The 21,427-nt window shown below is 43.3% G+C and overlaps 1 protein-coding gene across 13 annotated transcripts in view; it reads right to left on the bottom strand.

Annotated features, from left to right (window-relative positions):
- baz2ba (bromodomain adjacent to zinc finger domain, 2Ba) overlaps positions 1 to 21,427 on the bottom strand; it is a 69,753-nt gene that overhangs the window by 4,939 nt on the left and 43,387 nt on the right. For 3 of the 13 annotated variants that reach the window (XM_037790573.1, XM_037790642.1, XM_037790583.1), the window contains 30 exons: positions 21,021 to 21,212; positions 20,703 to 20,867; positions 19,895 to 20,091; positions 19,577 to 19,789; positions 18,655 to 19,281; positions 15,810 to 16,575; positions 15,193 to 15,462; positions 14,086 to 14,146; positions 13,858 to 13,966; positions 12,971 to 13,072; positions 12,235 to 12,451; positions 11,606 to 11,698; positions 10,984 to 11,045; positions 10,653 to 10,718; positions 9,917 to 9,982; positions 8,913 to 8,957; positions 8,578 to 8,610; positions 6,646 to 6,711; positions 6,179 to 6,319; positions 5,355 to 5,609; positions 4,815 to 5,038; positions 4,192 to 4,266; positions 3,881 to 4,112; positions 3,729 to 3,791; positions 2,968 to 3,112; positions 1,769 to 2,580; positions 1,374 to 1,626; positions 964 to 1,119; positions 520 to 680; positions 86 to 414 (listed from right to left, as the gene is read on the bottom strand). In XM_037790573.1, coding sequence (XP_037646501.1) covers positions 86 to 414; positions 520 to 680; positions 964 to 1,119; positions 1,374 to 1,626; positions 1,769 to 2,580; positions 2,968 to 3,112; positions 3,729 to 3,791; positions 3,881 to 4,112; positions 4,192 to 4,266; positions 4,815 to 5,038; positions 5,355 to 5,609; positions 6,179 to 6,319; positions 6,646 to 6,711; positions 8,578 to 8,610; positions 8,913 to 8,957; positions 9,917 to 9,982; positions 10,653 to 10,718; positions 10,984 to 11,045; positions 11,606 to 11,698; positions 12,235 to 12,451; positions 12,971 to 13,072; positions 13,858 to 13,966; positions 14,086 to 14,146; positions 15,193 to 15,462; positions 15,810 to 16,575; positions 18,655 to 19,281; positions 19,577 to 19,789; positions 19,895 to 20,091; positions 20,703 to 20,867; positions 21,021 to 21,212 — 6,196 coding nt within the window. The remainder of the gene's footprint in view (positions 1 to 85; positions 415 to 519; positions 681 to 963; positions 1,120 to 1,373; positions 1,627 to 1,768; positions 2,581 to 2,967; positions 3,113 to 3,728; positions 3,792 to 3,880; positions 4,113 to 4,191; positions 4,267 to 4,814; positions 5,039 to 5,354; positions 5,610 to 6,178; positions 6,320 to 6,645; positions 6,712 to 8,577; positions 8,611 to 8,912; positions 8,958 to 9,916; positions 9,983 to 10,652; positions 10,719 to 10,983; positions 11,046 to 11,605; positions 11,699 to 12,234; positions 12,452 to 12,970; positions 13,073 to 13,857; positions 13,967 to 14,085; positions 14,147 to 15,192; positions 15,463 to 15,809; positions 16,576 to 18,654; positions 19,282 to 19,576; positions 19,790 to 19,894; positions 20,092 to 20,702; positions 20,868 to 21,020; positions 21,213 to 21,427) is intronic. The other 10 variants (XM_037790615.1, XM_037790592.1, XM_037790676.1 and 7 more) reach the window with 10 other exon arrangements.

Below are 21,427 nucleotides of genomic sequence, written 5' to 3'. Positions count from 1 at the left end.
TAGTATGGGAAACATAAAGCACACACAGAGAGAGGAAAGGGTCTTAGTGGGAGAGTGGGGAGCTTTGGTTGGAGAAATGACCTACCCTTCCCTGTCAGCACTAGTGGATGGGGCGGGGGCAGGGACAGTGACCGTACCCACATTATCCAGCCTGATCTGAATGGTGGTACCTAAGGGGCTCCTCAGGTACCTTCTCTCGATGTTGCGCTCCAGATCAGCCAGACGTGTCACTGCTATGTCCAGCGGGTTGTCCAGGTGACGCATCACCCCGCCCTTCTCCCCCCGCTCATCCGGATGCTCCTTAGAGTCCTTGTCTCCCGCGTTTGCAGACGTTGGCGTTGATTTGGAGAGGGGTTTGTGCTCGTAATACACCAGGTCCTCTCGCTCAGATTGAGGGTCCGGAAATGTCCAGCCCTGGAAGAGGAAATCAGCTGTTCAGGCTTTTGGCCTCTGATCACACCACTCCACATGTTTCTTACACCGCTAACAAACTGTGTAATGTTTGTGTTAGTGTTTTACCTTGACCTGCAGGCTGGCTGCGGTGACCTTCCTCTCCAGCTCCTCTACCTGCTGCAGCACGGCGATGTCCATCTCCATCGCCTGCTCCTCGACACACCAGCCCCGCACTGACTCCACACTGACCTGGCTCTCCTCCAGCTCACGCAGCTCTATCATGGCCACTAGATGAACGACATAAGAGGCATCAGCAGTCAGCCATGAATACACACACAAACACGCTCGCCGATGCAGGTAAACACATGAGCAACGTAACCAAACATCCACAGATATTTATGCAGCGCGGTCATAAATAATACAGTGTTTGCAGTGTATTCAGGGATCATCAAGGGCATGCTTATAAGTTTGAACATCAGCACACCAAATCTGTATCCATTGCTATAAAATCATCTACTTTTTACATATATACAGTGATTATGTGGTCAGAAGCAGTGTTGAAGCACTTACCGTCTCTGTGTTTGGTGCAGACCTGGGGGATGATCTCTGTGTATTTCTGCATTTGCCTCTGGAGGCCCTTCTCTCTCATCCCTCGGCTGTGGAGAGTGCTGGCTAAAGCCCTCAGCTGCTCGATGTCTGACACCCGCCACCACCCTGTCAGCATCTCTGAGACAATGAGCACAAACAGACATGTAAACTACAAGACACTGAGCATACATCACTGCAAAAAGGTGCTTCATTCAGCTATGTTATACCCAAATGAAATTGCATACAGCGGAGCAGAACGTTCCCTAATCCAATTATCTTGGATTATTCAGGCAAGTGAAAGTTTTTCAGGCAGGTGAATTCTTTTCAATTAAAAAACGGGGGTTGATTATGGCCTCAACTTTAATTTCTCTTGATGCTTTTTGGTCACTCACCGTCTGGAATAGGCCGAGGTGTAGCGTGGTCCAGGGATTTGGGCATCTCCAGGGCAGGAGAGGGCATGGATGAGGTTTTCTCGATACAAGGTAGAGGTGATTCACTCTTGCTGGAGACGCTTGCTGCTGTGTTGCCCTCCAGAGAGTGACCCAGCATGGGATTAGGGCTGCTGCACAGAGGCAGGCTGGGACTTATCATGCCACAGGGCCAGCTTCCAAAAGAAACTCCTAGCAATGAGGCACCTGACTTCACCTAGGGAGAGAAGAGGAAAAACAAAAGGGTGAGGGAGGTGGAGGAGAACTTAACTGAGAGTCACGGGTTAGGTGATCTGGTACAAGGGAGAAATAACTGTACACAACACAGCTATCTACGTGTGCCCGGCCAGCAGCCTCACCTGCAGGGCTGATAGCGGGTAGTTGAGGAGACCAGCTGGGTGGTGCGGGCTGGCGGAGGCTGAGGCAGCAGAAGGGGTTAGAGGCAGGGCAGGGGACTGAGGTGGGGATCTGGGCCTGGCTGGCGTGGAGGACGCCTGGGGAGACACACGGGGCGCTCCTGGAGGAGGTGTTGTGATGGAAGTGAGGTCACAGGGGTTGCGAGGGAGCAGACTGAACCAGTGTCCGCTCCTCTCCGTCAGGACTCTGAGTAGCTGGTCGTTGGCTTGGAATGCGAGGTACGGAGACAGAGCAGAGGAGGAGGTTGGAGGAGTGTTCCCTGGGCTTTCACGTGGGGCTGGCAGGCACGGGACAGATAAAGAAGTGGAGGCTGGGGCAGGGATGTTTGTAGTGTCATTAGTGGTCACCATGGAGGGGGTTGTTGCTACTGCCGGCTCAGAGGTATTGCGAGTGGGGGAGGATGATGTTACTGTGGTCGTGGCAACAGGAGTGCCCACGGGACTCGTGCCGTTTTGCCTCACATGGGGACTCTCCTTGTCCTCTGCCATCACAGTTTCTTTGCCAACGTCCTTGCTGATGTCCCGGAATGTGCACAGTTTGGATACACAGCCTGGCTGCTGGTAGAAGAGGGCGTTTTTCTTCCCCTCCTTTTCCTCCTCTTTCTCGTGCTCCAAGCCTCGCATTCGAACGCTCTGCCCATCGAGGTTGGCGGGTTTCTCCGTCTGCAACTCGATCTCCTGAGGTTCCTCTTTGACCTTGACCTCCTCTGCTGCTCTCCTCCTCCTCTGTCGCTCCTCCTCCAGTTCCTCTGGAGCTGCAGGGAAATAATAGAGCGTACTGTCAGTGGAGCTGAAAACACAACTGGTTGATATTAAAACTGAGAGCTGATTATTCTGTAAAATGATTCCATACTTGCTTTTGCTATTTTACTATTAGAGTTTACAGATGCAATCTCAAATTAGTCGTAGAGAATTAAGATGAAGTAAAACATCATCAGCATATTTCACACTGCCAAAAACAGCTGAACATGCAGCTAAGCAGATGTATTTAAAACATTTTTTCCTTCCCCTCAACATCAAACCTTATGATTTTATTTTCCAGACTGAGTGGGCATAAAAATGTGCTTTGCAATCAGATGAGAAAATTGAAGCATCTAAGCATAACAGTTCATCAAACTTAGTATGTGTTGTAGTGTAACTACCTTCTCCGCTCTCCATGGCTTCAATGAAGACCCCTCCACAGTGGGGAAGGACCCAGTACCGGCGACGGTAGCGGTCCTGGCCGTACATCATGGAGCGCAGAGAATGGGATATTTCAAACAGCTTTCTTCTGGTCTGATGATGTTGCTGCAACGGAACAAAACATACTCTGTGACATTAGTTTCATCTATACACCTTCAGGAAAACAAAAGACATGTATGCTACCTCGTGTCCTTTTTGTAATCACTGTGATATATTAAGCATTACATGCTATGTTAATGAGGTAATTTATTAAACTAATTAATGCCTTCATTAGCAAATAGCCCTATGTCAGCGTTCATGTTCATAAAATGTACAAAACAAATGGTTGTTTTCAATACACACTGTATATCAAAGCGGTTAAAGGTTGTAGCTATTTTTATCATTTTCCATAATCTGATCTATAATATTGAGTGTGATGGGTGTTACCTCTTATTTATTGCATTAAATTGTATTTAAAAATAACATATCTTTATGGCAACATACAGGGAAGTCCTGCATTACCATGTACAAAAAAAACAGCAATATTACTCCACGTTTCTGTGATTTATCTCTTCCTAGTTGCTTCCCCAAGAGACTTTTTTTTTATCTCACAGTGTCCCATTTTTTAATCACGCATTATCAGTGTCAACCAACCATGCATTCATTTTCTAATGCCTTATACATTTATGTTAATGGGTATTAACTTTGTCACAGCACTTGTACATCTTCAAGACGAACATACCTTGGCTAATTTCTCTATCTGCTTCTCCAGTTCATCCAGACTGGTGGCTTGGTCGACGTCATCCTGACAGGACGGAAACAAATACAGTAAATGTCTGTGAGCAACCCTCAAACGTCAGTTTTGATAATGGATCTATGCTGTTGTTTTCTTACCTCATCATATGTCTCCACTTTTTTAACCTTCTTAATTTCTTCCTCCTCCTCCTCATCGTCGTCTTCCGCCGGGTCATCACTGTCATCATCCTCCTCATCATCATCGTCGCTGTCTACACCTAGTTTCCTCTTGCGTTTGGCGGCAGAGGATGGAGTGCCGATGGACTGGTTCTCGTCAACACCCATACTGGCCTCCCTCCTCCCAGTGCGTTTGGCATAAATGGTCCTCAACCTGTAATAAACACACAGGTTCAGCGGGATAGTGTACAAAGAATCAAAGCATTGTTTTTTTAGGATTAAAGAAAACTTACTTCTTCAGTTTTCCCTCCATAATGATCTTGTCCTTCCTCATGTTTGACATCTGATCCAGGCTCTTGTCAATCTCACTGGAAGAGGAAACACAATTCTGTCAGTTACAGTTGTGCTTATATAATATACGTCCATGTTTTTGGTATTCTCAGAAAGTAATAGCAAATATATTGAGTAAAAGATAAGAGCTCAGGGAGGCTGGAAACTATCTACAGCCGAAATAAAAAGTTTAATAAGCTGGTATCCCGGAGCACAAATTAATACTTGCATAATTTCCTTACAATCAAAAGGACTCTACTGCAAATTACTGCAGTGCTCCCTACTGCAGCTTTATTAAGTGTTTTCCACTGCGTCTATAAAACACACCATTATTGGCTAATGAATAACTTGAGTGTTAAGCAATATAAAAGCACGCAGAGAGCGTGGTAGATGAATATATTCTTTCAGTGAGTGGTTGGTGAATAGGAGTGTTGGATTTCTAATTTTATATTTTTAATTATGTGAATCCAGAGGTAGAGGAAGTATCGTAGACCACTTTATAACCATCCAACGATGTGACACAGAGTATTTTAACAGAATAAGTACAGTGATCAGTCGGATAGTCAGTTTCAGCTGCTTCTCCTACCTGATAACAGCTCTGCTGCAGGCCAGCTCGTTGGCCAGGAAGCCCAGGATTGAGGCCTTCTGGGCTGGCGTGTGGGCCTGGAAGGCCTTGGTTTTCAGACTGAGGGCCAGAGGGGCCATTTCTGTATTGGCACAATGGGCTCCCATGTACATCTGTAACACCTCAGACACATTATCCCTGTTGATGCCAACGTTGGTCAGGTGGTCCCCCAGCATGGTTTTTGTCTGATAGAGAAAGGAAAGGACAACCAAAACGTAAAGTTGATGAACACTTCCTTGATGACTTTAAGTTGATTGAATATGCATTTATTCACAATGCATTCTTAAAACTTAAATCTAAACACTAAACTAGGGCTGAACGATTGTATTGTAAAACAATATATAACAATACAAATAAATGTTATGTATTATAATGCTATAAACTGAAACTACCACATAAAACAATAAGTGTCATATTTGCCTCTTGGGTGTAATTCTCCAGCTGGTTCCACTGGTTCAAAATTATACAATGCATGCCTTAATGAACTTTGACCTAGCTCACCCTTTGTCCAGGTGGCAAACCAGGATCACAGACCGCCAGAGAAAGCAGTTTAACCAGAAGGTCTTGGACCTGGCCCATGCTGTCCCCCACATTGAGCAAGCCCTCCTGCAGCATGCCCAGGGTAGGCACATCCGAATTCAAATCAAGCCCCAAAACCTTCCCGAAACCTCGCAGGAACTGCATCAGCATCAGGCAGTCTGAAACGGCACGTCCTGGTAGGATGAGTCCAGGAATCCGGGAGAACTCAGGGAGAGGCTGCACAAAGGAAAGTGGGTAACGTTAGGATTATTGTTGTATGTGTTACTGTGAGAGACATTGAATCCAATTTGGACATTTAAACAGCTGTGGGGAAACGGGAGACAAGCTGTCATTATATCTCACACCTGTTGACTGTTATCAAGATGGTGCTTTCCAGTTTATAGTGAGGACTGCTTGTTGTCTACATGATGCAGTACTCTCCTTTTACCACTTGAGGGCACACACCTCCACACATAAAAATGCTCAGTATCATGTGGTCTTAGTAAGTACAGACCCTCAAGAAAATGTTAAATGTATTATTATTATTATTATTATTATTATTATTAATAATAATAATAATAATAATAATTATTATAATTATAATAATATTAATAATAGCTGATAGGAATTTTGTGACTGTGCCACCCTCCTACTTTAAGTCAATGTATTTAAAAGACCTTAAATGAGAAAAACTGACAATCTACAGTACATCAAAGTGTGTATGGACTAGATTTTTATTATTATGTTTTTTTGGTGATAAACTTTACACCCACAGCACTGGCCGGAGGAGCTACTATCTTAACTACCTGGTGATCAGACAGACACATGTCTTCATTTGGCTTCTTCAGTTCCCTCGCTATCTCCAGCTCCAGCCTCCGTTGCTCCAGTTTACGCTCTTTGTTCAGGCGCTTCTCATCCCTTTTCTCCTGCCGCAAGCGCTCACGCTCCTGGAGAGTCCAAAATTCAAGAGAGCATTAAGGAAGCAAAGTGTGTGTGTGCATTTGTGTGTATGCATGTGTGTGTGTGTGAGCGTGAAAACAGACAAGAAGGTTTACTTGACTTTGCTGAGCAGTATTAGAATTCAGCCTAATGCTGCTGTGCATTCAAAAGAAAAGTGCTTGAGGGCCAGAATCTTTTGACTTGGTAAGTGTGTAGAAAAAAAAATGAATGGAGGGAAAGAGCGCACAAAAAGGAGAGAAAGCGGGAATCCATCCAGGGAATAATGACTTGGGCTCTTTTTATGGAGTGGACTGTCTGTGTGCATAACGGCTACCTCTGCTTTCTTGCGAGCCTCAACAGCCTTCATCAGCATTACATGTTGCCTCCTCCTCTCCCTCTCCTAGAGTGGCAAAAACACAGGCACATTAACAAGCACACATTGCACATGCAGCACTCAAGGTCGACTAAATTTAGTATGCATTAATGTAAAAAACTGCGATGCACTAAATTCAATAGAGGCACCATACTTGAACAAACACAAAACGGATGCTTCACATGTATACACTTTCACATGTATGGTGGAAGCATTAAGTGAAGAGTAACAGTAATACGATGACAACCAAAAAGCAACACAAAGATGCGGTACAAAGTAGATGTGATGACAGGCTCAAAAAAGAGAAGCAGCTGGAATCGGTGGCGGCGCCTCTATAAACTAAAGCTGACACAACAAAAGCAACAAAATGCTGGTTGCCAGAAGTCTTCTGACGTGCCACGTTGGCATGATCAAAATAATAAATTCTATTACACGAGTCAATGCTAATGCTTTTTTTTTGACACATCATTCCCATAATATTTGGTGAGGGGACGACAAATAGGAATAGATGGTAAAGACTGGCTACAAACGGAGCAGTTCCACTTCAGTGGTTTTGGCAGCGTAAGTATTAGCACAGTATGTGACTGCTGAGGATGAGACATCTATGTTGTTCTTTGGTGCATGATACACAGTCTACTGCGAAAGGGCACAGGAATCACCGGTGACTGACTATCGTTTTATTTGATCTCTTTAGGTTTCCCGCTCCACCGTATCAGACTGTCATTCCCTCTGTGATCCAACAGAAAGACACACAATTGCCACTATTAGGGCTTGCCAAGGACATTTCCAGCACACAGTGACTAAAACGGGCTGTTTGTGAGGATTGTTTTGTCATTGTGATAAACAAAACAGGCTCGATGCCAAGCACTCTGCTACAATACTTCTATGTCCTTATTGGTTTGATTTATCTACAAATGGAAAACTTCAAAAAGGACACAGAGACTGTGGCATTCAGCTTGTTTCTTGCTTTCCAAATCATCAAATACACTGAATGTGTTGAGGGATATTATGATAACAAGCTGCAGTAAATCAAAAGCAATGCAATTGACAACCGTAAATACCAGGATTATTTCATGTATCTAAATTTGCTCCGAGTGAAGGCACAAGGGGTTAAATGCAACAATCGGCTCAGAGTCCACTGTGAAACAGATAGGCAGACCTTTAGATTCAGCTGTGACTGTGTATGAGTGAGAAGGGCTACAAGCAGGACAGCCAGGCCAAAATAAAATACTACGCAGAATCATGTTTGTCCCCGTGGTGGAATTAATCATGTTGTTGTTCTACAGTCGATCAGGTCTATTTTCAAGCAAAAAAATGGGGGGGAAATCTGCCTGGAAGTATCTCCACCATAAAGACAAAATGATTCTCAGTAGCTGTTTTCATTTGTTTGTGCAGAGTACAGGAACAGTGAATGACAGAGAGGCTGGGATGGGGCAGGTTAAAGTCCAACACTCTGTGGACGGCAGAACAGATGCACGGACGAACAGACACAAGCTCAATGTCTGAGATCGTCAAGCACTCATGGGGTAACACAAGCTACTCCAATACAACAGTTAGACAATGTATGTGATGGATGGAAACTCCTCGAGTGCACTTTGAGACAGTGAGTGTGGATTGGCTAGCGGTCTTTGCAATGCATTCTGAGTAGAAGGGGGGAGGATTGGGGGAGGGGGACAGAAGCTGCCTGGCCACCGTGACAGGGTCAGTTGTCCCTCAGGACGAGCAGATGGAGGCAGCATACTGACTCTTTTTCTCTTTTGTTGGTTTTGCTGGAAAGCCATGCAGAAGAATGTAGTATGACAGCAGCCAGTGCTACACTTAATGCATTGCTATGACAACCATAACACAACCAGTTACACGATGCAGGTGTTAGATGTACAAAAATAAACATACCCATACCATATCTAGTCTATGCCTCTCCAACTCCTGGCAGAGAGAGTTGGCAAAATATTATGGAACAGAAATAATATCCAAATACCAAAAAAAGCATGGCGTTTAATAAAGAGAAAGACTTTCATTAAATAGATGTAATTAAGCACATTTATATATATATATATATACACACTCACACATGCCTTGTATTGAAATGCACATAGATGCACAAATACACTTCCGCTCACACATTCACACGCACATTCACACCTGTCAAATTCAAGTGTAGTTTGAGGTTTTATTCAGCAGTAACTATTACGTTCAAGAGGCAGAGCGAGTTGTGAGTGAGTGCCTACCTGGTGTTTGAGAATCTCCGCCTGGTGTCTCCTCAACTCTTTCTCCTTGAAGGCAAGAAAGAGAAGATGAGGGGAAAATCAATATGCTTCCATTGTGCCAATATCATGAAAATCACTACTGACTGATGGAATTTCAGCCCATTTCAACGAGCCACTACCGTTTTATTGCCAGCTACTTCTTAAGTGGAAAAGAGCCAACACCATGGTACATATGAAATAATCCAATTAATGTGATTTTGATTTAAAACAAAAAAACGGTTCCACATATGTAGAGCTGCAACGATTAATCAATTAATAGATAAGTTGTCAACTACTACTTTGATAATCAATTAATTGGTTTGAGTATTTTTTTAAGAAAAAAAAGTAAAAATTCTCTGATTCCAGCTTCTTAAATGTGGACATGTTTTGGTTTCTTTACTCCTCTATGACAGTAAACTGAATATCTTTGAATTGTGGACAAAACAAAAAAACACTAATCGACATTTTTCACAATTTTCTGACATTTCATAGACCAAACAACTAATCGATTAATCGAGAAAATAATCGACAGATTAATCGACAACGGAAATAATCGTTAGTTGCAGCCCTACACATATGTATGAATCTCTAAACTGTAATTTTGCATCTGTTTTATTAAAAATATAATTAGGGCTGTCAAAGTTAACGCGACAATAACGCGTTAATGCAAATTTGCTTTAACGCCACTAATTTATTTAACGCATTAACGCAACTTGCGTTTCTGGACAATATTTGTCATTGTTTTTTGTTGTTAATTGATTTAGAATAATAAATATATACATACATTTGCATAAAGAAAGCATATTTGTCCACTCCCATGTTGATAAGAGTATTAAATTCGTAACAAATCTCCCTCTAAGGTGTATTTTGAACGGATAAAAAATGTGTGATTAATTCGCAATTAATCACGATTAACTATGGACAATCATGCGATTAATCACGATGAAATATTTTAATTGATTGACAGCCCTAAAATATAAACATACCTTTATCCGTTTTTCAGCCTCCAATATTTTGGCATTGGCGACTTCTTCCTTCTTTCTCCGTTTGGCCTGTGAATAAAGATTAAGGTCAAGACTCACAGAGACGGACACATATCAATCAGTCTTGGGTGACGGCTTTGCTGCACTTTAACTGATTGTTTGCAGTTTTCTGGTTTGAGCAAAGATTTTATGCTCCTGAATGCCAGTCAAATTTGTAAAACACAGCGAATGAATAATGTATCTCTTTAACACCTAATTGTAAAAATGTTGAAGCCTCCCGTTAAGAGTGGCTTGTCAACCGTGTCAACTCAAAATTGATTTAGTCCTGCTAAAACACTTTGAAGCTCCTGCGGTATAATTGTGTACGCCTGCATGTGTGTGTGTGTGCATGCATCTTTGCATGTGTGTTTGTGTGTGTGGAAAACAGCACCTTTTTTTTCTTCTCGACCCACTTATGCTAAACTGTTACTGTTGTCTGAAGAAAAAAAGACTTTTCTGTCCAATTTAAATAAGGTCTGAAGAGGCAGCAACAGCCATTTTAATATTCAACAGCCGTCAACCAAGACCAATTTAGCATTAGTTCCATGTGGAATTATGCCTAAGAAGACGCAACTCCCTCCAATGCATGCTGCTGTTCAGTAATGAGCTTTAGGAAGATTAAAACACTATAGACTGAGGGGCTGCAGCTATCCAGGAATGTTCTGCTTAATCAGAGGTGCTGTTGGATCAGATTCTGTACCTCCAAAATCTGCTGCGCCCTGACTTCCTTCTCCATGCGAATCTGCTGAATACGCTTGATCTTTTCCTGTAAAAAAAAAACATAATCTCTTAATATTTTAGACATTAAAAAACATCCTTTAGATTAAATCACTTTCCTACCACTCTATTCCAAAGACAAAACAATAAAAGGAATAATGATGGTAATTTAAAAGCAAGCTTTAAAGCATCACAAAATAACCATTCAGCATTTCCTGCAGTGGTGCACACGGGAACCATACGTGTGTCGGGACACTTAGATAAGGAGAAAGGGAGGAAAAAGATTTGTCAGCACACACGTAAAGCACACCCACCTGCTGCTTGTAGATCTTGATCTGCTCTTTCTGCTTCCTTCTCTCCTCCGCCGCCATGATAGCTACAAGAGTCAAGTCAGTCTTATGTTAGTGTCTCCAAAAATAACCTACAAAGCTGGGCTACCTTATATCTCAGAGAATTACAGTTGTTGTTAAGCTATGTTTATTCAAGATGTATTTTATATAAGAGGCCAAGAAATTCTGAGAACTAGATCCCAAAAAATAATTAATTATTCATTTTGATTCCCTTATACCACAAAGATGAGTTTAACCAGCCATAAGCATACAGTAATAATCAGAACACACAGAAAGCAACCTCTTGAGATTTTGATTAGATGTTTTTGGCTTTGAAATTGTGTGTAGTGTATAAGCATAATGTTTGAAACCAGCAACATTGCAGCAATAAAGATTAGAGCAGAAAAAAAGATTAAAGCTTGTGCTTTAAAGTGATGAAAATAAATGTGAGCATACATAAAAACAAAGGCTGTACAAGCAGCATCAGTGTCCCCAGAGGCCCTGCTGTTCTTTATAGTTTAGTTACTTTATAAAGTGGTTTGAAGTGACCGACTGACCAACCAAAAAAACGCCACTTGATGACACACACAGAAAAATCTGGGTTTACCTTGCTGTTTCCGAGCTTCTTTGGCTGCACGCGCCACTGCCTGCTTTTCCAGTTTTCTCATCAGCTTCATCTGGGCGGCCTGTCGGGCTATTTCTGCACAGAGCAAGAAAAAAGACATTTTCAGGAGAATACCTAAATACTGTTGTAGCCTGACCTAGCACATTTTACTGAGATAATTCTTTGGCCTTTGTGAAATTTAGACAAAATTAGGGACAGATACTCAAAACCAATTTTCCCCCTGCAAGGATTAACATATATTTATGAAATGTGCGCATTAACATTTAAAAAGACTGAAATATACATGATAAAACTATTTTGACGATGGTGGAGCTGACTACCAGAGGGTTCTAATGCCAAAAAAAAATTACTTTGTAATAACAGCAACTGCAGTTATGTCATTATCAAACAAACAAAACAAACAAACGAAAGACATGATAATGCTGATTCATCACGAAAAGTATCTGTATTACTGCACATGAAAGGGGTGGATCTAACAAACAAGCATGACATAAAAAACTGACTTTAAAAATATTTAGAACATTAACCTCTACTACCTGAATAATGGCTGCTTGATTAATGGCACACACACTTATGACAAACACATTTCAGGGCTCATTTCCTGCGCTAACCTTGAGCCTCTAGTTTGCGCAGCAGCTTGACCTCGCTGGGACTGGGGCCCTCGGGCATCGGATCGCCCACATTAGGGGGTCGTCCCTTCCTCCGTCGGGAACCTTTGCCTCCTTCGCCCGCTAGCTGGCGGTCTGAACTAGCGCGACCCCTGCGGCCTTCCAGTGCTAAAATATGAGGAATGACCTCCTCTTCCTTCAACAGGCTCCACTGTAAACCCTGGTGAGAGAAAAATGTAGCGATAGAGAGAGAACAGTGAACTGCATGTTGAATACATAATTTAATATGATTAAGGAACAATTTAATTGTTAGCTAATAAGATAAATGAGTTAAATAATATATCATGCTATAATACACAGTAGGAGCTGGCTAAACATTGCATTAAATAAGAAGTACTCATTACTGATCTGTCATTTATCATCTAGTTTTTCTCTCCCTCAGCACTGTATTTTCTCTATTCTGCTTCCAATATTACACACATCCATTTTCTAATTTTATCTCTTTATAACACAGACACATAACATGGCATATATCACTGATCACCTGTGGAAGTAATGTCAGCTGATTATTACATTTATCCATGCACAGTGAGAGGTCTATGAGCTAGGACTACTGAAGGTTTTGGTTGATTCCTATTCATGCCCTGACAGCGAGTGCTGCATGAAGCTTTGCCTGCCGCTAGATGAAAAGATGAACAGGGATCACGAAGAGAGAGAAAGAGAGATGAAAGGCAGTCACCTGGGGTCCTTCTCTGGCTTCATAGAAGTCACCAACCCTTATCTTTGCACTGAAGCTAAAATTATCGCGCGTGATGCCACTTATTCCATTTCTGGATAGATACTACAGAGGAGAAAATAATAATGGCGTTGGTTTAGGCAGAAAAAAAATGGTGAAATTAGCGACATTGAAAAGCAACTGGGAAGCACTACTAGATTGGAGGGAGTCTAAGGTTACAGTGTGCATCTGTGCAGTGCTACTAATCATTATAAAAGCCAGGGGGACAAAAAAAGAGCAAAAGCTCTCAGGAGAGAAAAACGGTTCTGACCTTGGGGTGCACAATTCAGGCCCTTTATTATTTATCTGTGGCCATGCTCGGCTTTTTACTGCCTACTGACTGACTAGCAGTGAGTGAATGTTACTGAGTACACATTTTTCTCTTTGCACTACTACACTCAACGGCCGTTCTGACGATTAGCGTAGTTGAGCCTTTGATGAAGCAAACAAAGAAGATTATAGACTATAATATAGCGTACAAACGGGCCAAAGCTGTGCATCCCAATACTAACCATTTCTCTTTTTTTATGGGGGGGGGGAGAGGTGAAGAAAGTGGAAGAAGTGAATCTAAGAATATCATCTCACACTATTGGGGTCACAGAAAGCAGGGTGGGGGGTGGAGTGCAGCTGGAGCGATAGCAAAGACAACAAATCCTGTGACACAAGCATTTGTTTGAGAGATGTGGATGAGCAGTGTTGCAATTATTAGCAAAAATAGCCCTCCTTAATAAATCATAAACCGCCCACAATGACTCCCACTTTAATACCAAACTGCTCATCTGTATGCCTCAAAACATTGGCCCCTGTATCATGGCTACAGACTACACTGCAGCGCCGTGAGGCCGGGGTACCTTCATCACATCTGGGTACTGCCTTAGCTTCTTGCCACATGGGGCGTAGTAGGCTGTCTCGCCCTGTGGCCGCCCAGCCACTGATTTGATTCTTGTTTCTCTCCGCCACCTGGGTTTTTAAGAATGAAACACAGTTGTTCAGAAAAACAAGTGTGCATCGTACATTTGTGACGGTGCCAAGTGAGCCGCCTCATAAGAGCTTTCTTCCTCCCAGCCTCTTGTACATACCCCAACTCCAGAGGTATCATCAACTCCTTCTCATCCATCACCCTCTTCCTCTTCCCTAAGCCTGTGGAGAGACAAGAGTTCAACCATCAATTTGACAGCACGACCTACGACTGGAAACCTCACACACATACAGTCAAAGCCCCTGAACTCACCACTAATCATACCTGGCAGGTAACCAAGAACATACACGTGTATGCACACTGGCCTTTTAAAAACACATTTACCAGCATCATGTGAACACAACAGTTAGATCAATTCTCTAGGCTGCCATTTTGAAATCATAAAACGAAAATGCCAGGCTTGACAAACATGAACACAGGAGTGAATTTAAATCACATGGTATTGTCTGATGATGCATAAGGGAAAAGAAAAATGACTTACAGTAGAGGAAAGACTGGAATATCTACTTGGATTATTCTTGGCAAGCTACACATGTCTTATTTTCTCTGATCTGGGTAACCTCTCTGCATTGAAAGAAGGCGGAAGTTAATCTTGCTGCTGTGCCAAACAAGTTGTCAGGGCTCTTAGGCATGTCCCTACAGGACCTGAGAGCTCTGGGAAGTCCATGACAACCAACCGCCTTCTTCCTGCCTCCCTAAAAGTAACAATCCCTCTTCACAGTCATCGTAGGATGATGTGTTGTTCTGTTATTCAAGAGCCTTGTAAACAAAGCATGAGGGCTGCTGTATACTATAGATTTATTTTGTGGTACTGTATATGCCTGGGTGATGAAATTAAACATCTGCTGTTCACAATAAGACAGTGAAGGGACAGGAGTAGCAGCAAAGGTCACATTTAACCAAGAGAGTGTTGCAGGAATGAGTTAGCAGTTTTAGCACTTCCAGTTCCCTTGTCTTGACGTCAGTGGATTTTTGGAATGGGTTATTAATAGGGCTATAACGCGATAACACAAATACGTTTTACTGACACTAATTTCTTTAATGCAACTTGCGATTTTTAAGTTGTATCGGGCTCAGTTTTAAGGCCAGTGTGAAGATACTGGTATCATATGAAACTAGAAAAGCTAAGGAATCCATTGGTAAATTTTGTTGAGTAAAAATTGGCATGGATATTATTAAAGGATACCATTTAAAAAAAACACATTACCTAATGGAGAGGCTAGACTGTAGGAGGAAGAGCCAGGAGAGCTGTGATAGGCCAAGGCACTGGAGCTGGTGACAATGGTGGGAGTCTTGATGACCTGTAGGTTGAGAGGGGAGCAGCTGGTGGCGGTGTGATTGGTTGAGGTGTTCAGTAGTTCTGGGCCTTTGGTTAGCCTGCGGGGAGTCATCTCCTTCTTGGATGATCCAGACGGCAGCAGCTTTAACTCCTTCACTTTCTTCCCAGAGACGTCGCTGTCTGAGTTGCTGTCAGACTCTGAAACGGGAGTACAGCACACAAAGTGGGTAAGGATCGATTAAGTTGTTTTTCCAGGCAAAAATACAGAACATTGGGAGGAGGATTTGCTGCTTTTCTTGTGTAATAGTTAACTAACTGAATATTTTTAGGCTTTGGACTGTTGGAAATAAGTCATTCAGCATGAAAAAAGCATAAAAACGACTAATAAACTAAAGGAATCATGACCTAAGACCAAAACAGTCGATTAGTCGAATAATCAACAAAGAGGGGACAGCTCTAAAATAAAATAAAATAATTATTTTAATGGTCAGCTCATTATTAAATTGTGAAAGTTACTTGTACTCCTGTATATATAAGGTACAAACCTGACAGACTATCATCTGAGTCATCTTCATCTTCTTCCTCCTCCTCCTCAAGGTCGTCTTCCTCATCATCATCGTCGTCTCCCGAGTCGTCAGATTCCTTGTTAGCCGGGAGACCAGCTGTGGGGTTAAATGTCCCAGGGATCCCCATTCCGGGAATTCCAACTCCAGGGATACTAACCCCAGGAATCCCGACCCCGGGCTCTCCTCCACGAAACAAATCTACTAGAGACTGTACCAGATGGTTCTGAGAGAAGCCCTTCCAGGCAGCTAAAGGGTCTGCTTGTCCCTGTCCCTGTCCCTGTCCCAGCCCGGGTGTCTGTCCCTTGCCCTTGGGGGTCTTGTTCTTTCTGGATCCATGGCCTGTGGCATGGGATGAGGTAGTGGAGGGCTGTGACGGAGGCCCAGCCTGGGCAGCTGCTTGGGTCCTGCTCGCCCCTGTGCTCAGATTGACAGGCATCGACCCGGCGTCTGAGTCGCACTGATGCGACTTGCCTTGAGAGGCTTGAGAGGCTTTGCGAGGTTTGGTGATGAGGGCCAAAGGTGCGTCCTGAGTGATGCTTTGGATGACTCCATTGGGGTGATGGGGTTCAGGGAGCCCCAGCAGGGCACTCGAGAGGAAGAGGTTGGAGTGATTGTTCTGGGGTGGAGGAGGCGGAGCGGGTGGCAATGGCGAAGAAGACAGAGACGTCCTCTTGGGAGACTTGTTTGGCCCTCGCTGCTGCTTCTTTAGCTCAGCTGGGAATGTCTGCCCTTGGGACATGAGAGTCTGGGAATAGAAGGAGAGAGGGAGAGAACAAGGAGAGGCAGGGAGTCGGGGAGGGAGGGAGAGGGAAAGGCAGAATGGCAGGAACAAAGAAAGGTTAGGAAAAAAATGAGAAAAGAAATAGGACAAAGTGGAGTTGCTCTAGCTGTCAGCTCGCATCACTGTTGATTGTTTGAGCAGGTGACAAAACTACAATGCTGAACACTGGTACAGTTAACTGTGTCTAAGCCCCTTTCTGGGAAACAAAAAGAACATAAATGCAATAACCAAAGGCATTGTACTCGACCAAGTTCACAAAAAGAGACTCAGAGTATCTCTCTGAAATTGTAATTACTTGTCTGCACATTTGAAAAGCTCCGTCATCATTATCATCATGCAGCTGGGCATGTTTGCCTTTTTTACACTGATGACAAGTTTGGATCAATCTGTGTTTAAGCAAAGGCAGGTTAGACTTTAACGTTGCACTTTCAACTGAATGTGATATGAAGTGAAACAAATCAATTTCACAGACCATGAAATACAGTAACAGTGCTGAAACCACAGGGGGAATTTAGCTCGTTGGAAACTTCTCTATACTGGTGAAACAGGAAAGAGGAAATGATTTTCACAGAATAAGCTGATCTTAAAAGGTTTAGCTTATTGATTATTGTGCTACCATTCATATTTCATCTGAAGAAAGGGAATTTGTGTAGCGGAGGCAAAGAAAAATGTCAATTTCTATACCATTTCATCAGAACCGATGAAAAACATAAATAATACAGTGGCATATGTGCAGACACAAAGTGTGCTTCAGAATGGTAATGAAACTAAAATCATTAACCATTTTATCAACAGGATAAACTTTGCAGCAGTCGAGCAACCACTGTGTGTAACCACTCAGTAAATCAGTCTGTATTGTCATGGTTTTCTAAGTGTTTCCAAGTTTTAACAAAGATCACAGAGCTTAATAAGTTACATATCGTAACATCGTCCCCGTCATCTCGGGGACGATGGAAAATTTCCATGATAATGCTACATTGTGTCTTTAACAACAAACCGTGTTGACATCGGCAGGATGAGAGCGAGTTAACATTAGCTGTTAGCAGCCGGTGGGCAGCACAGTCCTACTTGGCTAAATAACCTATACATCCAAGGAGCTAACAGCTAACGTACGTACAGAGGTTACATTGTGTTACATCATGATGCATTCAAGGTATATTCTGTAAAAATGAGCAAGGGTAAATAACGTTATCATGGTGTGTACGAATGTAATCTTGTAAAATTTAGTTTTTGGCGGGAAACTTGAGGCGGATCGTCAGGGATTAATAATAAAAAAAACAGTATGCAAACGGTAATAAAGGAGTGTATGTTGCAGTACATGGGATTTATTGTTTTTTTACCGTGGTTTCAAATTGAGAATCGTGGAATTTCACTGATATTGGTATCGACTACTAAATATCTGGTATCATGACATCCCTAATCTGTACAAATATAGTTATTAACTACAGTAGACAATGACAAAAGGAACTCAAGACTGTCACACAAATGTATAAATAAAAACATCTAAATATCTTCGATGTCTAGTTGTTCCAATCCCAGTTTACTGAAACAAGTACAGTCTCCAAAACAAAGAGTCTCTCTGATGTCCAACTACAGTTGTTAGAGTTTGCTCAAGGCCATGTTATAATTTTAAAGAGGCCCTTTGGAACATGATACTCTTGTGAATGAGACACTGCAACAGTCAATGTTGTGATTATATTTTTAAATTGAGTGTGCAGCTTCACCAGCAGCAGTTCTGTGGCTGTTTGCGGGCTGCTTGGATCTTGTGTTAAATAAATGGCCACCAGATTAAAAGAGGTGCTTGTTATGGTGTGGTAATGATGAAGAAAAACAGAGAAATCTAACTGTACACTCAGCTCCAGTGGATAAATTCATTAATGTCAATTTGGAATAACTTTGTTCGCTAAAGCTCACTGTGCAGCTGTATTTATGTTGTCTACGTCTCACAGCATATTGGGAATACAGTATGCAAAGTGTGTCATTTGAGTGTATATGGTAAAAAAACAATAGCATTATTCAACTGCTGTTATCAGGTTGGCTTACCTGTTTAAGCCTGAACTCATTGATCTGCGCAAGTGAAGATTCCAGCTGTTTCTTTTTGTTGGATCTGGCAGAGCCAGGGACAGCGCGCCGAGGTGGCTTCAGCGAGGACTTCTGGGAGCTTGTTACAGATGAGGTCAAACCAAAAGGTTTTGGGGAGGTAGGCAGCGGGAGAGTGAGGCGGGGTGGAGAGGGGACGGAGAGAGGCTTAGGGGAGGAGCAGAGGGAGAGGGGCAGGTGCTGGGGGGAGGAGGAGGGCAGCAGTTTGGGAGGTTTGGGAGAGGCAGTGCTGGAGAGTGCCTTTGGAGACGTGGTCAGGGCTATGGGGGAGGAAGACGGCGAAGACTCCCGACGGGGCTGAGAGAGGAGTGCCAGGGGCTTTGAGTTGGCAGCCAGGCCAGTGGACTGGATCACACTGAAGTGTTGCTGTGGCCCCTCTGTCCGGGACCTGGAGCTGTGCAGGGCCAGCGGCGAGGTTTGGGACAAGGCAGGAGGGGAGGCAGAGCAGGGTAAGGGCACGAGGTTTTGGGGGTTGGAGGAGACCTTCTGGGCCTGGGTGTCTTTCCTGTCACGGTGCTCCCCAGAGAGTGGTCTGTTAGTCTTTGCAGTTCCAGTGCCTGGTATCAAAACCTGGGCAGGAAATGACACAGTGGTCTGTTAGAACAAAGAGTAGCCTCATGGTATGATAATGTAGTTTCATTCATTCAATATTTTGGGCACTATTTGCAAGTGTGCAACGGAAGTGCAACGGAAGTGCAGCCAGAGTGCTATATGCTATTGAGCATATTAATAGCACTTGGGATTCAGGAGACGTGGAATCTTTAAGTTCTACTAACGGGACCTGAAACGACGTCCATAGGGCTCTGTATGTTATTATTTCATTTTAACAAAAGATCATTTTAGATTATCTACTATTCTTCTTTACCTTTGTTTTCTTCTTTGTCCGCTTCTCTGAGTCTGACAATTCACTCTGCTTGTCCTCTTCTTCGTCATCCTCGTCCTCATCATCGTCGTCTTCGTCATCCTCTGCCAGGTCTTCCAGATCACTGCTGAGGGACCCGTCACTTGAGCTGTCTGAGGATGTGCCTGACTCACTGTTGCTTGCCACACAAGTGTCTGCTGGCTTCTTCCGTGGCTTCTGAGTCGAGTGAAAAGAAATGCAAGAATCAGCCTCACTGTATAATTCATAACTTGTGCATTTCGTGTGTCACTTCTAAGGAGTAAACTAAATCTCAATACTGACCTTCTCTTTAGTTTTGTGAATTGGCCTCCCCACCAACTCTGCTGGATTGCTCTGAGGGCTGCTACGGTGACTATTAGAAGGGTCTGTGTTTTTGGTTGGCTTGGTCGATGCCTGAACAGGAGCCGGACTCGCAGAAAAGCTCCCTGATTGTGTGGTGGGAGGACAGACCCCGCTGCCATTTACTGCCCCGTTCACCCCTAGAAACACAAACCAGATCCACTGTATCACTTAATCAGCTCCATCTTTTTCTGAGAACTTTGCTACACGGGATAATGAAATATCTGGAACCGACTGCAGAATGGAACAAGGCTAATAAAAATATTGATTTATACATGTATCTCATCAAACATGCTGGCAGCACGAGGCACAAGCCCAACATGACTGGTTTACATAATAAAAGATAAATTAAAAGATACTGTGAAATTAAAAGAGTGCAAGAAACAGAGATTACGAGAGGGAACACAGGGGAAAGAGGGGGAGAGGGAGGTTGACAGAATCACTAAGTGACTAACTGAAAGTCATTATAGCTGTCTTGAAAAGGAGAAATCTCATCATAGGACAAAGTGGATTTAGGTTGTGGAAGAGGAAGGCAGAAAAGAAAAGTATTCAATTAATTCACATACTTCAACACTCACATAACACATATGATAGGACCATATGGATATGTTGATGTTTCATTTAAAACAAATGGAAATGTTTCTTTGTCACCTGCTACTCTCCTGCTGTAATTCTATTATAATAACCAATTTTCTGTGAACGCAATGTAACTGTGAGGATCAAAGAGTGGGTCTCCAGAGTGGTAGTGTACCTTTAGGTGGGGTATGGCTGTTCTTGCCGGGCATCCTGATCTGAACAGGACTGGCGCTGTGGTTGGGCTGAATGTGATGAGGGCTGAAGAATGGAGGGAAGCTGATGAAAGAGGGGAGAAAGGCAGCAGCTCCCCGTCCATGGGCTTCAGCAGCTCGCCACCACTCTGTTGGAGAGGAGAGGAGAGGAGAGGAGATGAGAGGAGAGCAGAGGAGAGGACAGGAGAGGAGAGGAGAGGAGAGGAGAGGATGAGGAGAGGATTAATGATGCATTCCCAATTAGCCAATTGCTGCCCACAATTCAGAAGTGCCCGTCTTACCAGAGAGAGCTCCTAACTGGGGGTGGGCAGCCAGAGCAGCTGACATGCCCAGGGAACCCAGGCCTCCAAACTCAGGCCTGCCTGCTCCGGCAGTGTAGAGGGCTCCGAAGGCTGGGTGGTTGACCAGAGGGAAGGCACTTGACAATGTGGAGCCAATGAAGGGCTGCTCTCCTGCTGCTCCAAACAGACGGCCTGAGACAGATCCAAATGGTTTCAAATGAAATGCAATCCATAACAAATAGTTGTGTATAATGACACACTGGCCATTTTCTTGTTGATAGTTGTTAGTATTTAATGGCATTTTGTTGTTTCAAGCTTCAGATACTGACTAAACAGCCCTATATCACAGGATTAAAAGATGAATACCATACAGGAGGTGAATTTCGCTTTGAACTATAGTTTCTAAA

This window comes from Sebastes umbrosus, chromosome 2 (genome assembly GCF_015220745.1).
Source record: "Sebastes umbrosus isolate fSebUmb1 chromosome 2, fSebUmb1.pri, whole genome shotgun sequence".
NCBI classification, from domain to species: Eukaryota; Metazoa; Chordata; class Actinopteri; order Perciformes; family Sebastidae; genus Sebastes; species Sebastes umbrosus.
The sequence above is the reverse complement of the archived record's forward strand: the minus strand, read 5'-3'. Positions and strand labels throughout refer to the sequence as shown.